At 36.7% G+C, this 19,764-nt stretch overlaps 1 protein-coding gene across 1 annotated transcript in view; it reads left to right on the top strand.

Annotated features, from left to right (window-relative positions):
- The window catches only part of gabrb1 (gamma-aminobutyric acid type A receptor subunit beta1), a 49,643-nt gene extending 31,096 nt beyond the window's left edge, over positions 1 to 18,547 (top strand). Inside the window, exons 5-9 of the mRNA XM_056470816.1 lie at positions 5,770 to 5,852; positions 11,525 to 11,659; positions 12,810 to 12,962; positions 13,392 to 13,642; positions 18,156 to 18,547. Of these exons, the coding sequence (XP_056326791.1) occupies positions 5,770 to 5,852; positions 11,525 to 11,659; positions 12,810 to 12,962; positions 13,392 to 13,642; positions 18,156 to 18,503 (970 nt within the window). The 3' untranslated portion in view covers positions 18,504 to 18,547. The remainder of the gene's footprint in view (positions 1 to 5,769; positions 5,853 to 11,524; positions 11,660 to 12,809; positions 12,963 to 13,391; positions 13,643 to 18,155) is intronic.
- Positions 18,548 to 19,764: the final 1,217 nt, after the last annotated feature.

Consider the following 19,764-nt stretch of genomic DNA (forward strand, 5'->3'; position numbering starts at 1 on the left):
TTCTATTAAAAATGTTGACCAAGATTTGTGGTATAAGAATTACAGCGAGGCATTAGTTAAATGCATATTTTCTGTGAACCAGAAGCTGCGAGTGTTATTGTTTTGTATTGTGATTCAGTTCCTAAAGAAACTGAATTGGATGTAGTAAAGTAGGCATTTCATTCAGAAAAGATCGGACAAAATGTTTAGTGAATGATTACAACTTAATTGACACCTCCTCCACACCATTTCTGTTTGTTGTAAAAACTGACAGTTTTAGCAGCGTGATTATGTTAGCCACGCTTTTTGCTAACATATACGTAATCTGACAATTTTACTGAAAAAAAACCAGGAAGTGCCTTTTCAGATTTCAATTAAAGATTACAAGGGCAAACCTTTTTTTTCTTAATGACATGCACAAATTAGATGTTCACCACAAAACTAGCAATGTGAGCTCACAAAATCATATGGTTAGTTTTGCTTTCTTGGGGCCTCAGGACAGCCCTATTTATTTTATTCTTGTTAATTTAGTTTTTCTTTGTTCTAGATGTTGGAAACACTGCAGGTGTTCTGTATGCTGTTGTTCGAATGTTAAAATAAATATGTATGCAATATTTAATTTGTCACACACAAAATAGACACATCAATAATTTTTTTATTAATTCTTGTCATTTTTTTATTATTTGAGATAATTTCTGACTTTACTCTGGTTGTCCTACTTTTTTCCTTCACTCTGTCACTTTTCTTCTTGGTCTGTTGATACCATGACTTCTCGCCATCAAACAATTGCGCTTCTGTTTACCGGTCCAGGAATTGATGCCTTTTATGGATATTTTATTGTACAAAACGTCAATTACTACAATTTGAATCGATTATTTTATTTTTTTTGCAATCGATTAAATCGAATAATTCAATTAAAAGTTTCAGCCCTAAATGTGGAAGAAATGCTATGCAATTTCTTCTTTAGGTGAAACGACTAACAAACAACAATAAATTGTTGAACTACTTGCTCTAAAACAATTGTGTTTATGACAATAAGTAAAAATTATAATAAAAAATATCAATACAGCTAAAAGTCAATGAAAGTGAACGAGACCAGAATCTCGAGTCAATTCAGTTCTTGTACTTGAAAGAATGAGGTCAAAACTTGACTTCAAAAAACGGTACATGACATAAATTCCTGTTTTTTCATCAAAGCCTGATGTGCATAAATTAATTTTTTTAAATAAAAAACTCACCTGAAACAGATCAATAAAAATAGATCCAAGTCTGACCTGTCAGCATTTATTTTTGAACCAGACTGGATCTGAATGTATTGATGTGTGCACTGCCTTTAGCCTCAACAGTCAGCTAGGAAAATTATGTATTATTACTTGATATTATTTCCTGCTTGACAGATACAAGTTAAGTTTGGTTTTCAACTGTGACCAGTAGATTGAAAAAGTAAATGTGATCACTCAATATATCACCTCTAGAGAGACCTCTCAGCCAGATTCAAGATTCAAAAACCAGAACAAACTATTTGATAAATAAAAGTATTCTTTTTCTCATACTCCAAAATATTACTGACGCTATAATTAGCACTATTTTTTCCATGACCTTAATCACAAGGGCACAGGCATTTTTAATTTATTTATTTATTTATTTATTTATTTATTTATATTTTACTGTAATCTACCAAAATGGGGCTGTAGCACAACATTGTTGTCAATGATTACGTTGACTACAGAAATATACAACGGCATGTGTGAAATGTGTCGCTACGTCACATTTTTTATGCTTATTTTGATTAATTGTGGCTACCGCTCCAGGACAAAGCACAAGTGATAATGTATTGCATGTTCAATAAGTATCCCTTATAAACTACTGGGGCTCTTATAAGCAGTGTATTTATTAGATTTTACTTTTTATAATACATAATGCTTCTCTAATGCACTTTTCACACCATGTTAGGCAGAATTCATGTGAAATTACTGTAATGGTAGATGATGGTAGATGATGCCCAAGAATGTTTGGGAAATATATTTTTTCAGAAAACAATTATAACGTTTGAAATGTTAATGTCAGACGTGGTATTAAAGCCTACTGTTTATTAAAAAGTTGGTCAAAGAAATAATACTTTTATTAAGCTGAAATTAATGAGTTCACACTTAGATATTGCTTGATAATATTAGCAGGTTTGGCATGCTGTCTCGACAGAGAAACCTGTGCTCGAAGATAATTGAGCCCAGGACTTCCACCTGGTCAATGAGCATGTAAGGGGTACGGGATCAGGTAGTTCTCAAGAGCTCCCCCTGGTAAAGGAGGAAAAGGGGGAAATACAGTAGGTTCCAAACCAAAGATAAGGGAGTAAGGCTAGACAGGCTATTTATGGTGAGTTTGGAATGATGCAATTGGCTTACTAATGATTATAGATGAGAGACCAGCCAAATCACATGCTCCTCTCAAAATAATGCCGCAGTCACACTAGAGTTTGAGCATGCAAAATTCTGTCGTACGGCGCTGCGGAAATGGGCGGGATTAAACAAGATGATTAGACATTAAAAAAAATGTAATTTCTGTCCAGAGAGGTCATGTTTTGATCCTCAATTGGTCTCACACAGTCAAGTGTTGCAATTTCGCAGGTCAGAGTTCACCAAGCTTGAACTTTCCAACACCATGAACTGCGAAACTTGAGGCACGAACTTGCGTTTCCGGTCTAACGCATTCACGTGTGTGTGAATGGAAGTCTTTGGGGAGCAAAGTGCAGTGTGACTGCAGCTTAAGTTTGTGAAACTTCACAAAAAAAAATTTGTTGACTAATTTAAAAAAAATTGGTAAATTAAATGACACCAAATAAGAATCCATAGCTGCCTGCAGCCTTAGCAAAATGCCCTCAGCACTACTGCACAATCAGTATGACCACTGCAAATGAAACAAAAACCTTACTATATGCCTGGAAAATGACATGTATGTGAGTTACAGATAATGTTTTTTTATATAATTGCGTAACGACTACATATTGAATAAGTGATTAGCAAAATATCAACTGTAAATCAGTTGCAATGGGATGCCTTAAATAAAAATATATGGATTTCATAGTAACACTATTCATCAAAAACACTGTTGCACCTTTTTTTGAGTGTAATGGAGAGCCATGAAATGTCTCTTATGTATTTTACATTGCACTGCATCAGTGTAAGTGCATTTGTGTGATTTTTAAAACCAATTTATATTTATGTTACAGTTCATGAGCCTTCTTTCAGTTAATCACAGCAGTATGCCTGAATTTTCTTTAGGTTGCAGACGTGACTGAAATTGTTGGACTGTAGACCTCTGGTCCAGATTCATGTCTTTTTTTTTTTTTTTTGCAAATGGAAAGCTGAAGTCCTAGGTAGTGCATAGTTTGTCTGGCCGATTCTCTCTCTCTCTCTCTCTCTCTCTCTCTCTCTCTCTCTCTCTCTCTCTCTCTCTCTCTCTCTCTCTCTCTCTCTCTCTCTGTCTCTCTCTCTCTCTCTCTTTCTCTCTCTCTCTTTCTCTCTCTCTCTATCTTGCTCAGTACTGTATAATTTATATCTAATGTACTATGCCTGGAGGTATGGACATGTGCGGCTCTATTTGCACCTATGAGTATGTGGCTATAAATACATATGATCACTGTTCAAATAGCCATCTCAGAATAACAATACAGAGTATAATGGTAAAAAAATATATATATATAAAATAATTATATATATATATATATATATATATATATATATATATATATATATATATATATATATATATATATATATATATATATATATACACAGTTGGAGTTAGAATTATTAGCCCCCATGAATTATTAGCCCCCCTGTTTATTTTGTCCCCCAATTTTTGTTAAATGAAGAGATTTTTTCAACACATTTCTAAACATAATAGTTTTTTAAAAACTAATTTCTAATAACTTTTTTTTTTTTTTTAATTTATTTAATCTTTGTCATGATGACAGTAAATAATATTTTACTAGATATTTTACAAGACACTTCTGTTCAGCTTAAAGTGACATTTAAAGGTAATTAGGCAAGTTATTGTATAACGATGGTTTGTTCTGTAGACAGTCGGAAAAAAATGTAGGGGGCTAATCATTTTGACCATTATTAGACCAATTTAGCTTTATATATATATATATATATATATATATATATATATATATATATATATATATATATATATATATATATATATAATATATATATATATATATATATATATATATATATATATATATATATATATATATATATATATATATATATATATATATATATATATATATATATATATTGAAAAATATATATTTTTTCGATATACATATACATATTCATACTGTGTGTTTCTTTTGCATTGGTTAAAAAAATAAGACTTTACAACCCAAAGTGACTTATCCGGGACTGCAGAAAGATGCAGTTTTGTCATATGTTGCCTAAAAGTAACAGCAGTCACGCACTGAAAGGCCACTGCGTGTGTGTTTTTGTGTTAATTAAAGCTCAGCGTAATTAAGATCCAGCCAGAGGCATTTCAGAGAGAGGCTGCAGACATGACTGAGACGCTGTTAAGGCAATTAAACAGAGAAATAAAGAAGGATGAAATGCGTTTCTGCAGTGATGTTTATCCAGCAGCTTGTTGGAGAACATTTAAATGACACATGAAAGAAAAATAAGCAAGCATTAGTGTGTATTACCAGCCAATTACTTGCTACGTCTATTCCACTAAATGGCGGCTGATTGGAGTTGATTGTAGTTGTTGTTTGGCTATATGATGAAGTATACACGCGCTTGTCCAATCAATATTAGTTCAGTGTGAATTAAAGCGCTGCAAAGCTTTCCTGAGCAGCCATAGGTTTGAATATAAATCTCATTACAGGTGGAAGCAGGTGGTTGTAACACCATCTGCTGGGAAATGTACAGCTTCAATGTTTCACTTACCTGCGCTAACATCTGGACACAGATTGCTGTAGACCAGGGGTCAGCAACCTTCTGCTCATGAAGTGATGTTATTTTTTCTGGTTAAATACTGTGTCATTGTCCCTACCACCAGTATAAACATAGTTGAAAGATGATGATACTGCTGGGGTTTACTTCTTATCTACTGTACCTTTGGATGGCTTTCCTGCTGTTACCAGTTTGTCCCGTTATCTTGCCATGTATTTCAGCGGACTTGAGTCAGTCGACTGCTGCTTCTGGTGGGTTTACACGAGAACAGTGGGTGCGAATGGCACTCGCAAGAGAAATTTTAGATTTCAAAAAGCATACACAGCGGCATCTGGTGGATTCGCAAAAACATAAACTGCAAAAAAAACATAGCTCCTGGGACGTATTTACCAAATGTAATGAGCCTGGGTTGGTAAATGTGTTTCTATCATGGGTGGCATGGTGGCTGAGCAGGGTTCGACCAGGAGGCCTTTCTATTTGCATGTTTTCTCATGTCTGAGTGGCTTTTCTCCGGGTGCTCCAGTTTCCTCCGACATGCTTCATAGGTGAAGTAGAACTAAATGAAATCGGCCTAATGTGTGAATGGGAGAGTGTGTGGTTTCCAGCACTGAGGGTTCTTGGTTGTGGCAGGTAGGGCATCTACTGGAAATCATGTGTCTTAACATGAGTTTAGAATAACTACTGTATTTCAAGTGTGTCAGCTTCATTTAATTAAAATACAGTCAACTGTTTTGCCAATGATTATTCCTCCTTGTGACAGTGTTACTGACCCCTTCTGTAGGCTTATCTGCATGACTGTAATAATATAGTGTTGTTTTTTGCCACATATCTGTAGGATAACGACCACCGCTGCATGTATGATGGATTTGCGCAGATACCCACTGGATGAGCAGAACTGCACGCTGGAGATCGAAAGCTGTGAGTGTTGTTTAGGGTTTATATGCTAAATATCATTATCGCTTGACTGTATATCACAATTAATTACATGCACTGTATAAGTAATAGCTGAGAGAAGCCCTAAATGAGATTATTCAAATCATTATAGTATTGTGGCAGTTGAAATTACATCAAGTGCCAGATTTATTTACCGGAGCAGTGCTTAACAGCTCATTTTTATATTTTCTGTAAAGCAGTGCAAATATCAGTAAATCTACTAGTGGAAGCAGTAATAAATCATATTGCAGGATTCATTTGAATACTTTTTTTTATTTAAACGCTGAATTCAAAGAGAAATCTTAAAAGTGCATATGCAGCAGCAAAAATTACTGTGTCCACACCTTTTTAGTTGTTAATTTTTCATTGTGCGTCTTTGGTAAACCCTGACGATAGTGTTTTAAATGCCAGATAAAGGCTTTTGCTTTTGCAAACTGTTAGTAAATCTGACTCCTAAAGTGACTGTGTAATGAATATTTAGCTTATTTTCTTTGTGCCAGTCGCTTGTAGTGCATGGCAATTAATTTACAATCATGTTTAATACACTGTCTGCAGGGTGTATAATAAAAACAGCATTAGCCAACTAACGGTTGCATGTCCATACATACACTCGCTGGCCACTTTATTAGATACACAAGTCCAACTGCTTGTTAATGCAAATTTCTAATCAGCCAATCACATGGCAGCAACTTAATGCATTTAGTCATGTAGGCATGGTCAAGACGATCTTCTGCAGTTCAAACCGAGCATCAGAATGGGGAAGAAAGATGATTTAAGTGACTTTGTATGTGTCATGGTTGTTGGTGTCAGGCGGGCTGGTCTGAGTATTTCAGAAACTGGTAATCTACTGGAATTTTCATGCACAACCATCTCTAGTGTTTACAGAGAATGGAGTTGGAGGTAAAGCCTGCAGGGCAACGGACCTCCAGGAACGAGATTGGTGACCCCTGGTGTAGGGAATATTTTCTTGGCACACTTTGGGCCCATTAGTACTAATTGAGCATTGTGTCAACGCCACAGCCTACCTCAGTATTGTTGCTGACCAGTATTGTCCATCCCTTTATGACCACAGACCTGTTTCTTGAACATGACAATGAGTTCACTGTACTCAAATGGCCTCCACAGTCACCAGAACTCAATCCAATAGAGCACCTTTGGGATGTGGCGGAACGGGAGATTCACATTACGGATGTGCAGTCGACAAATCTGCAGCAACTGCGTGATGCTATCATGTCAATATGAAACATTTCCAGTACCTTGTTGAATCTATGCCACGTAGAATTAAGACAGTTCTGAAGGCAAAAGAGGGGCCCAACCCGGTACTAGTAAGGTGTACCTAATAAAGTGGCCGGTGAGTGTATGTTTCACTATAATTTCAACAATTTGCTGAAATTATGGTTATAATATTTGTTCACAAATGCCAGTGCAAAAATGGTTTGTGGTTAGAAGCATAATTTGAGGCTTGAACACTCTTCACTATTACTGTAGGTACTAGTTGCTGATACCTATTTTAACTTTTTTAACTTTTCTTATATCTAAACTTATATTTTGAGGCATTGATTAAACAAGGCAAAGGAAACATTCCTTAGATGTTTTATTCCATATTTTTATACAGTATACAGTTGCTGCCGATTTTTTCACTGCACATCCATGATGTCCATCTCCCACACCCAAGAAGTGCTCTACTGGATTGAGATCTGGCCACTGTGGAGGCCATGTTCAAGAAACCAATCTGAGATCATTTGTGCTTTGTGCTTGTGCTTTGTGCCTCTGCCTGAAGCAGTCATAAGATGGTACACTGTGCTCATAAAGGGATGGATGTGGTCAGCAGCAATACTTAAGATATGCTGTGTCATTTAATCAGTGCTCAAGGGGCCCTAAGTGTGCCAAGAAAATGCCTTATAATTATAAATCATTATAATCCACCACTATTACAGCCTGACAAAAACAGATCAAATTCTGACCCTACACTCTGAATGTCACAAGAAATCGAGATTCATCTGTCCAGGCAACTTTTTCCACATTTTTATTGGCCAATTTTGAAGAAGCATTTTTTAAATTGAAGCCTAATGTTGCATCTGAAATCAAAAACTTCCCTAATATGTTGTATATGGAGAATAGTCTGTGAGCCGATCTCTGGGATCTTTACTAATATTTTAGGCAAATATTTCAGTTCAGTAAACAACTTGATCTTTTTCATAATATAAGAAAGGCTCACATCCAACACGTGGTTATTTTATGTTAAAATTTCTTGAAATATGGTTCAGTTGCAAAAATGTCTGCATTTTTACTTCTTTGCCAATCGTTTGATTACAAACAAGCTATAAGCACAGCAGTTACTAATGCATCTGCTAACATGCTATATGTTGAGTTTTAACCTAAAACTTAACATTAAGAAGCTGAAGGAACTTCATTAAATGCAGTGCAAGTAACAGTTTCACAACAATGCAGCAAAACTGGCGCAATCACTTTTGTAATCGTAATGCATTTATGCATCATCTCATCTATCATGAAAATACCTGCGGAGAAGCAGGCTGTGCTGACTAATCTCAGCGTTTCATCTTTCTCAGTTGCTGTGACTCTCTCACTCTCTGCCACTCTTTCTTCTTGGCCTCTTTCAACTCCAGCTCTCCATCTCTTTTGCACTTTGTCTCTCTGGGTGTGACAGACAGTGTTTGTAATTGAGTGTCTGCTCTGTTGGGCAGACAGCTGTAGCCCTGTGAGGCTGCTGTCATGTCGGAGCACTGAGATGCATATCACAGCATGAAGGAGAAACCTCAACACCAACATCACAGCCGACATAAACCATGTCACTTTTACATATCACCGTGTCACCTGCACCGCATTCACATCATCCATGGGACAGGACAAGGCTCACTGAGATCTTGACAAAAAACACTGTTTAGGCAAATAGAGTGTTCTTAAAGGAGAATTCTGTCATTTACTTATCACATTGGGGCAAATGTGCTCATAATGAGATCTTTGAGAGCTTATGTAAACACATCACTTTAATTTAGTGATGATTAAGCTTATAATCGTAGTAACCATGTTAACACTTAAACTATGCAGCTTAAATGGTTTTAATCACAATAAATAGACATGTAAAGGCATTAATTGCATTATTAACGCTCTGACCAAAGTACACATGCTCAAACCCATGTGAATCTAACTAAATCATTATGACCAAGGTATGTCTTTAAAGAGTACTACTGACAATACTAACTTCACCGTCTGAATAAACATAAACAAAGAACATTGATCACACTCTTATCAAATGCGTAGAGACAGGACAATCAACACCAACTGGAACTTTTTTTAAAAGAAGACGAGTGGCAAATCAGGTTTTCACCATTCCCAGATGCGAAAAGCTCTCAGGGTAAAAAATGTTTCTTACAAACGTATTTTGTTGCGTGTTAGCAGACCACTGTAATCCACACATGTGGGTCCACACATGAGCTGTGCTCTCATCGCAGGGAAACAAAACCTTCATTGTGGCACATTTATAAATGCAGCACTGACGACCCATGTCACTGAACATTTCTTCTTCTTCCATTTGTTTTAATTACGGTTGGCAACACAAGGTGTCTCTCTGCCATCTGAACACTGTAAGAGGTAAAAACAGGCTGCGTCCGATATTGCCTACTACTCAGTAGGTACTGCATTTGAATTTAAAAGTTTACGGCCCTCTGGCTGCCGGGAAGAAGGAGGCGGAGAACCGACAAAGTTTTAAAATATTTATTAATAAAAGGGACGGCAGCTTAAACAAAAAAACAAAAGTAAAACAATATGTCCGGGCCCGGTCCTCTCTCGGCTTCCTCTGCCTCTCCTCTTATAGTCCAGAACTCCTTCCGTGGGATTCGAGGCCGGTGCACACTGCAGGTGTATCCATGTATGCGGCGGCCTCATTCCGTTCCCACGGCTCTCAGCCCCGCCCCTTGCCACATACCCCTATCTCCCGTCACAGACCGGGGGCACCCTGATTTGCTTTTTAGTCAACCGTGAGTTTGCCATACTGTTTTCATTTTGCACTTCAAGTTTCTGTGCGTTTCACTGGTGGCTCTGATTTGGCAAGTGGGCAGGGTCAAGGGAACTCAGGCATTTATGGCCTGCTTCCATTTAAGCAACGTCATCACTTGAAGACACATGATCACCTAGGTGGTCTTATAGCCCAGTAGGTTTGGGCCTGTCATAAACGCCCAAGTTCCCTTGTAACGTTTGGTTTTGTAAAGGCAATGCTATAAAAAAATATTTGCAAATATAATTATTTTTAATTGCAAATATATGTATATATATTTTTTGCACTGCTTGATTTTTATTTGCAGTTCTTTTTTGTTTGCAAATTTCATTTTTATTTCTCAAATTTAACTTTTTCCTTTGCTGTTTTTTATTTGTGTTAGCAAAATTATTTTTTGTTTCTCTAAAATAAAATTTTGCTTTGCGATTTTTCAAGATTTGCAAACTGCAAACTTTCTTTTATTTTGCAAGTATAAATAGCCCTAGATTGACTCCATAGCTTTTTAACATAAGAATAGATGCAGCCATCCACAGATGCTGTCTGATTGACCTTCCGGACTAATACATAGCGTTTACTGATTCAACAAGCCTCTCTCATATGACCATTGTGCTACTGATAGACTGGACAAACAGATGTTTGCAAAATACATGTAAACTCACTAAGCATGAATGGTTACATATGAAGCATTTAAGTTGTACAGTGTGAAAAGAGTTTTTCAGAAATGCAGTAAAAACAATATGGCAGAGGGGAGTTTTCATTCTACAACATGAAAATGCATTGTTTTACAAAGTAATCACAGGCTAAGAAGTAGAATTTGGATTTACCATAAGTTAATTTGGTCTAAATTACAGTTTTTTTCTGGATCTGGCAACAGTAATGTACCTCATTCTGAAAGAGAGAGACAGCTCTGATATATGGAAGATCGTTAGGGCCAAAACCATCTGGAACTAATGCATTTCTACGTAATTATGTATTTACGCTTCATTAACAATTCGTTTAGCTGTGTGTGCAGAGTATTGTAAACGGAATTGTCACGAACTTCATTTCCGGAGGTTAATTTGGTTGTTTAATGCAGTTGACAGTATATTACAGAACTGTTAATGTATTGAATAGGATTAATCACTGTAAGGTGAACTGACAGCCAAATCTAACTGTAGCATGTACGTGAAATACAGTAAGTTAGTTTAAATTTGTATAGTCAACACAGAAGACGAACATGCCAAAATGTTTAATTTTCGAACATGCAATTTCAGACTCAAACATTAGAAAGAAGAGGACATAATTATTGAACATTTCAGAAAGCATCGCAGACAGCAAAGAGGGAACCAGCATGAGGATTACGGCTGCGCTTCAGTCACTCTAGGCTGATATTTCCTTTGATTGAGCTTAATGAAGAACAGGAAGAATTGACTATCAGAAGGCTTCATCCTCTAATTAAGCTTTAATGTTCTGCAGGACTGTGAGATTAGGGCTGTGAGTCTGCAGGGACAATCGTGTCAGTTAGACCTGTGTTCTCACCGCAATAACATGCTGATTTACACCACATGACTGTGGGAACGTGACCGAGCACACTTTCCCTTTGAGCCTTTTGTGAAGATCTGTGTATTTCTGAGAGCCTTTCTGTCCCTCTTTTGTCTCTCAGATGGATACACCACAGATGACATTGAGTTCTACTGGCAGGGAGGAAGTTCGGTGACGGGGGTAGACAACATCGAGCTGCCGCAATTCTCTATTATCGATTATAAAACACTGTCTAAGAAAGTGGTGTTCGCCACAGGTACAGTGCGCTCTCTGCATGTCCATGAGATGAATAGACTGTTTTTCGAGATGAGTCAGCCCTCCTCTGTCCTTCACTTTATGCCAAAATTACCTTCACACGAACAAAATAGAGTCCTGCTGCAAATGTTTTGTTTTTTTGTTAGCACAGAATTTCAAAAATGGCATGCTTAGCTGTAATGTTGTCCTTGTTTAGCTTTTAAAAGACATGATTTTTTATAAAATGGAGTCACAGAAGTTTGTTCTTTGATTTTACTTGTAAATCAATGTCTTTAGGGTAATACTTTATTTTCATCGTCTCCTTTATACATTCTGCTGACTAAACGTATCTTTGCAACTATATGTAAACAAGCAGTCATTAGAGATTTAGTAGATTGCTGAATATCTGCTGACTCTTTGATTTAAAAGTTCTTTAACCCACATTTTGCTGACTGTAAATTTCCAAGTATGTTATCTAGACTACCTGACAAATGTCTTGTCGTCGATCCCAGTTGTAAGAGCAACCAGTAATAACTTGACTTCTAGTTGGAAAAGTGGCAGAAGGTAGATTTTTGAACTGTTAAACTGCATCCCAATCATCACAAATACTGCATTCTCAAGAAATCTGTCAAGTTTGGTGAAGAAAACATCACGGTTTGGGATTACATTCAGTATGGGGGCGTGTGGGATATCTGCAGTGTATGGCAACATCAACAGACAATTGTGCTACCTATTGGACTACAAACTCAGGAGAGGGCAAATACTTCTGCAGGAAGGTCAAGTTGGTTGACATGTAGTTGCAAAGTAATTACAAATTAATGTTGGCCGCACTTTAAATTGTAGTTCTGTTTCTTATGTACATGCTTTGTAATTAGCATAGTCATTATATAAATCTTTACCTAAAAATTCTTAGAAATACACTTAAAAAATACACTAAAATACTATAAAAATAATGTGCAACTCTAAAAGTTAACCACAGTAAGATGCTACATAAAGTCTGGTCCAATTTGTATCTTTTCTACTCAATGACCGACCATACTTTATATTTCTGCATCTTTTTGGGGAGGGGAATACATTTGAAAAATATTGATAATAGTCTAGTGAAGGTTTATGATCTGAATGTGTTTTCAGGAAGTTTATTAACTTACGATTCTTCCATTCCTCACTTTCAGGGTCGTATCCTCGTCTGTCTCTCAGTTTTAAATTGAAGAGAAACATCGGATATTTCATCCTGCAGACCTACATGCCTTCAACCCTGATCACCATCCTGTCCTGGGTCTCCTTCTGGATCAACTATGATGCTTCAGCTGCAAGAGTTGCGCTAGGTGTGTGTGTGTGCGTGTGTGTATGTGTGTGTGTGTGTGTGTGTGTGTGTGTGTGTGGTAATAGTAAAAATGTCCCCACAAGTATAGCAATACCAGTACTTTTTTACTTCATAGGGACTTTTTTGTCCCATGAGGAAAATATTTATAATCATCCAAATGATGTATTTTGAAAATGCAAAAAAGCTGAATGTTTCTTGTGAACGTTGGGTTTAGGGGTAGGGTTGACAGAATGAAAAGTAGGCAGAATGTATAGTGTGTGCAGTATTAAAAAAATATTTTGTCAGTGCTGAGTCTCCATAAAACATAAAAAATCAACTTATGTGTGTGTTTGTGCAAGGTCTTCACATCAAACCATCCCTAAGAGACACATCCATTGCATAATATGTGTGTCAGACCAGTTTCTAAATAAGCTCTACTGACTCTCTTTAGGAATCACCACCGTTCTGACCATGACCACAATCAACACTCATCTTAGAGAGACGTTACCCAAGATCCCTTATGTGAAGGCCATAGACATCTATTTGATGGGCTGCTTTGTGTTTGTGTTCCTGGCCTTGCTCGAGTACGCCTTTGTCAACTATATATTCTTTGGCCGTGGACCACACTTACAGAAGAAAGTGGCAGAAAAGGCTGCAAAAAGCAACAATGAGAAGAGTCGGTTGGAGAGTAACAAAGTTCAGGTGGGTCATATTAATTGTTTTATGTTTATTTCAAGATGCATCAACTTTTTTCCCATTTATTTTTGTTTTAAATCAAAGATAAAGTATGTTTTATAAGAAAAGTCTTTAAAAATTTCACCTTGAATTTGGTTTTACGTCTTTGTATCAGTTGAAATTTACTCACCTTTTCTGGGTGAATTCTTTTTAAAGTAATTCCTACATACATATTTTTTGATGTATTATTTTTGTTGGTTGTGGCCTTGGACTATACTTTCCAATATATTATTATAAGCTTTGCTGTCAGTGAGTGTCTTTTGTGTGTTTGTGCTGCTGTGCGCTCAATCCACTTCACACTCTTCACTTATCAGCTCACTCACAGCAGCTTTAAAGGAATGAATATGGAATTCATGTCTATCATTCTGTTAATTCAGTACATTTACAGACATCTTTAATCTCCATTCTGTTCTCATTTTGCTCTGTTGTTGGCCTTTTTTTTGTACACAGGCTGTGTGTTATTGAATTTTGGGACTAGAGCATTTTAAATAGTACAAATACAAGTACATGAGCACAGTATCAGTGTTGGTGCATTCATACAAAGAATCAACCTTCTCACAGCATATACAAAGTCAGTTTCAGAGTCTCAGGAGATCCCTAATATTTATAATTAATAAAATAGTGCTTAGGCGGTTTATTCCGCTGTGGCAACCCCTGATATATAATGGACTAAGCCGAAGGAGAATGAATAAATGAATGAATGAATCAGTGCTTTATCACCCCTGATAAAGTAGGAAATAATCTGAAGGAAAGTGAGTACTCTATCTTATCAGCCATGAAAATAGTTATACTGATTGGTAAAAATTTTAATATTATTTGAATAAATCACTGAATTCTATTTATGTCTTCATGCACAGCACTTTTTGTAATAAGAAACATTTGAAGGTTTAGTTCACCCAAAAATGAACATTCTGTTATTAATTACTCACCTTCATGTTGTTCCAATCCCCCGAGAGCTTCACAAATAAAAATATTTTAGGTTAGGCTTGGTCAACCTCAATAGATAGCAATGGTCCTGAGATGTTCAAAGTCCAGAGAAGCATGCAAAAACAGAACATGTTGTCAGAACATTCCATGTGACTTCAGTGGTTCAGCTGTAGTCATACAAAGCTTCAAGAACACATTTGTGCACCAAAAACACTGTATATATTACTGTTTGCTAATATATTCTCTCCCACCTCAGGTCAAGGTGTGCAATTACTATGGGCAGTTGGGTGAATTGCCATTAAAGCAAAGTCCTTTTAAGGCAAGTCATTTCACTCGGCGCCCATCTTTGAAACACCTCTCGGGCAGTCTGCTTGGGTATTCTGTATGAATGGGGAAACATCAAATTCTTCAAAACTGTTTGCCAAGCTTATGATTACATGACATATTTGGAATCACCAATAAAATTAAACAACGACTGTCTCATAAGTTTCGTTTCTAAACATTTGAATCAAACATAAAAGCATTTTATCAGGTTGCTCATGCTAATGCGCATGCACACTCAAAAGGAATGAGATCACAACACCAACCTCATTTATGGCTGTTCTACACATGATCATCCTCTGGATAATGATCGACTGATTGTGCTGGCCTTCTGGAGTAATTCACAACTTGATCTTTATGGCGAATCTCCGTCAGAAATGACAGCGACTCTTTGTTTACAAGTTTGTGTGTGTTTGAGTGGTTGTTGCTGTCATGTGATGTACGTTTGGCAGGATGCACTGTACCTCATGTTTGTTTCACACAGACTTCAAAACCAAAAAGCTTTTGTTTCCAATTGCAGTTGGTTCATTCAAAAGTACAGATTACAAGCTTTATTTAGATATATTTCTTTTGTCTGTGAAGCAAGTATTCACTGAGATTCCAGTTTACCACAAACACTTATAAAAGCATGACCTGGCCTGAGGTCTCCTCTGGAGAAACATCAGTCTATAGCAGGGCTTCATTCACCATATTGACTGTTACACTTTTCCCATTCAAAACTATACAAGTGACATGTCTTTTGTCTTTTATACACAAGCATTGTATTGGCTATAGTAAACACAAACCAAAATCTGATATGGAAGACATAGGTGAACAAAGTTTTTACAGTTTTTTGTGCACAAAAGTGTTCTTGCAGCTTCATATGATATTCATTTAAACTACTGGAATGTTTTGACAACATTTTTGGTTCTTTTCTTGAACTTGTAATTAATGGCTGAGTAATTAATGACTGAATATTCATTCTTGTGGTAACTTAACTTTCATTTAAAAAAAAAAAAAATCATAACATTTACAGTAAAAAAACAGCAGCTATGTTTGCTGGAATTTTACCGTTAAATCTACAGGACTACAAGACTGGGGCGTAAGATGAAAGGGCTTAACTTGTAGTAAGTTAGAAGGCAAAATGGCGGAAATACTTAACGTTACCAGAGAACATTTTCACCAAATGTTTTCATGAGTTTTCTCCAAATTTATCCACAACCAAGTCATTTGATAAATTAGTATATTCATCCATTTAGCAACTCGTGCAACTCCACTTGCTGACTTCATCTGTTTTGTCATGACAGTTAGCCTACTCGGCGTCACCCTCTATTGTAGCAAATAACTGTACAATGGTGAGAGTGTCGAGTATGAAAGCCTCCACAACTTGCGGCTGCACATAATAACTATGATGGTTGAGTTTAGGTTTAGGGAAGGTGTAAACGTTACTATGATGGTTGGGTTAAGAGTTGGGATAGGTGTAGGTGTAGACATTAATAACTATGATGGTTGGGTTTAGGTTTAGGGAAGGTGTAGATGTTAATAACTGATGGTTGGATTTAGGTTTAGGGAAGGTGTAGATGTTAATAACTGATGGTTGGATTTAGGTTTAGGGAAGGTGTAGATGTTAATAACTGTGATGGTTGGGTTCAGGTTTAGGGAAGGTGTAGACGTTAATAACTGATGGTTAGGTTTAGATTTAAAGAAGGTGTAGACATTAATAACTGTCATGGTTGGGTTTAGGTTAAGAGAAGGTGTAGACATTAATAACTGATGGTTGGGTTTAGGTTTAGGGAAGGTGTAGACATTAATAACTATGATGGTTGGGTTTAGGTTTAGGGAAGGTGTAGACATTAATAACTATGATGGTTGGGTTTAGGTTTAGGGAAGGTGTAGACGTTAATAACTGTGATGGTTGGGTTAAGGGTTGGGGTAGGTGTAGACTTTAATAATTATGATGGTTGGGTTCAGGTTTAGGGAAGGTGTAGTTAATAACTGTGATGGTTGGGTTTAGGTTTAGGGAAGGTGTAGACATTAATAACTGATGGTTGGGTTTAGGTTTAGAGCAGGTGTAGACGTTAATAACTGCGATGGTTGGGTTTAGGTTTAGAGAAGGTGTAGACGTTAATAACTGTGATGGTTGGGTTCAGGGTTGGGGTAGGTGTAGGTGTAGACATGAATAACTATGATGGTTAGGTTTAGTTTTAGGGAAGGTGTAGACGTTAATAACTGTGATGGTTGGGTTTAGGTTTAGGGAAGGTGTAGAGGTTAATAACTGATGGTTGGATTTAGGTTTAGAGAAGGTGTAGACGTTGATAACATGTTGGATTTAGGTTTAGGGAAGGTGTAGACGTTAATAACTGATGGTTGGATTTAGGTTTAGGGAATGTGTAGACGTTAATAACTGTGATGGTTGTATTTAGGTTTAGGGAATGTGTAGATGTTAATAACTGGTTGGATTGAGTTTTAGGGAAGGTTTAGACGTTAATAACTGTCATGGCTGGGTTTGGGGTTGGAGTATGTGTAGATGTTAATAACTGATGTACAGCACCATCTAGCTGACAAAATAGTTTTAACATGGCTCCATAACTTCAAGTTACGCCTCTAATGTACTTGAAGTTACGCCCATAAGGCACCTTTATGTTACACCCCTGTCTTGCAGTCTGCAGAGAGACCATACTCATATAAAAGACATTTCTATGGTAATTTATCATCTTTACATAATTTTACAGTAACTTACCATATTTCATTAATTTATAGTCGTACACCAATGATTTGAAGTACTAACATCTACACAATGTAGCTTTGTCACACAGGCAAAAACACAACCATAAGCATGTGTGGATGAATAAGTCACATGATGAACCAAAGCTTATCATAAACAACTTTTCCCACAAACAGAGAAGCATACTAATATATAGAATAAGCTCAGTGTCATTCACAAAACTACCAAACACCGTCACCACAAATACGATTAAAGTAATGGAGTAAACATAATTTATCAACATTAGATGTAACGTAAAACTCTAATGTTGAGAAAACAACTAAAAGAACCAGTAATGTCATCAAAACTGCATAAAAAGTGTCATGCGGGGAATTCTGGGATATAATTTACAGTTATTCACCATATATACAAAGGAAACTTGCTACTAACCAGGTTACAGTATTTTACTGTTGAAATCACATACATTATTAGAGTGTTTATGCCAACATCTTTGCTCATATTCTGTTTTTGTTAATTGTATTAATAAAGGTTGATGTTCACGGAAACATTCCCCTGACAAACCTTGATCTGCGCCTGAGCGGAGCAGAGATGTTGGGTGCACTGGGGGACCCGAGAAACACCATGTTCTCTTATGACAGTGCCAGCATCCAATACCGTAAGCCCCTTACTGGCCGGGACCTTTACGGTCGGCCCACTGCCTCAATCGAGAGACCACTGGCACCAAAAAAAAGTCGACTCAGAAGGCGAGCCGCTCAACTGAAAGTGAAGATTCCAGACCTGACGGACGTAAACGCCATCGACAAGTGGTCCCGCGTGATCTTCCCCATCACCTACACCTTCTTTAATTTAGTTTACTGGCTGTATTATGTCCACTAGAGAGCAGCACCAGCCACTCACACGTCAGGTCAGACCTTTTTATTCTCTTTGCGGTTTGGACTGTCAGTCAGACAGGAGGAAGAGGTATGTTCTGTAAATTATTCAACTATAAATATATAGAACATTAATCTATTGTACATCAGAATTTTTAATTGAGAAGTTAAAATGACTACCCAATTTTCAAAGCTGATAATTAAGCAGTATCTATTAGCTTAAAAAGGTCACTGGATTTTTGCACTTGTCTTCTGTAGGCTCACAGTCACTGATTGCAGAAAGAACAATTACACTGTGGGGAGAAAATAGGCTTTTTAGACTGCAGATCACTGCACTGCAGCACTGTTTCAGAAAGGATTGAAGTAGCAATTAGAAGGTCTTAAAAAGATAGATCACCAAAAGATTTTAATTCTGTGATCATTTTCTCATCCTCCACTTGTTCCAAACATGTCTGAGTTTCTTGCTTCAGTTGAACACTTACTAAATAGTTGATAGTTGAACTACCTCGCTTAAATGATCTAAGATGATTTGACAGATCCTGGATCTTTTAATCTTGATAACGGATCTCTGGCTAATTTGGTTCTTTAAACAAGTTTATGAATCAGATTAAAAAGTCTGGATGAACTGATCTGATATCGCTGCATGTGTGTGAAGGTCAGATCTATCGATCCTTGTAATCATGATCAGCAATGCAACGATTAGCTGACAGCACAGCAGCGTAATGACATCATCTGACTAGTATTCAATTAACCATGACTTTCCATATTTCCAAATTTGTTGTGGGCTACAGGCTTTAAACTTTCATGTGTCAAGAGTTTTTAGCAATTTACATTTAGAGTGGATTTATTTTATTATAGTATCCAATGCCTATTCAAGTTTCTTAATCGGTGTAGGAGATTTAAATTAATTTTGCATCAAAAAAGCATTAGCTGTCAAAACGTGCATGACTGGATAAATTAATTATTATTCCTTTAAAAAAAGTTGAATATTGTGAATGTCTATTATACACAAATTGTACTGAGGCTTAATAAATATGAATTAATATAAATGTTCTCTTTGAACCCCTTAAGGAGAACCACCCCGTGAAAGTATTTGTACTTTTATTTCAGAGTGCAGATTGCACAAGTTTTGTAAGAAAATATTAGTATTAGGTACATGCTTTCAGATTTACCTTTGCTTGAAATGACCTGATCTAGTTCTGTTTATATGAAATAAACCTGCTCTCGAGCAGATTTTAGCTACCAGACCTGTTGCTATGACAACAACT

This window comes from Danio aesculapii, chromosome 13, assembly GCF_903798145.1.
Source record: "Danio aesculapii chromosome 13, fDanAes4.1, whole genome shotgun sequence".
NCBI classification, from domain to species: domain Eukaryota; kingdom Metazoa; phylum Chordata; class Actinopteri; order Cypriniformes; family Danionidae; genus Danio; species Danio aesculapii.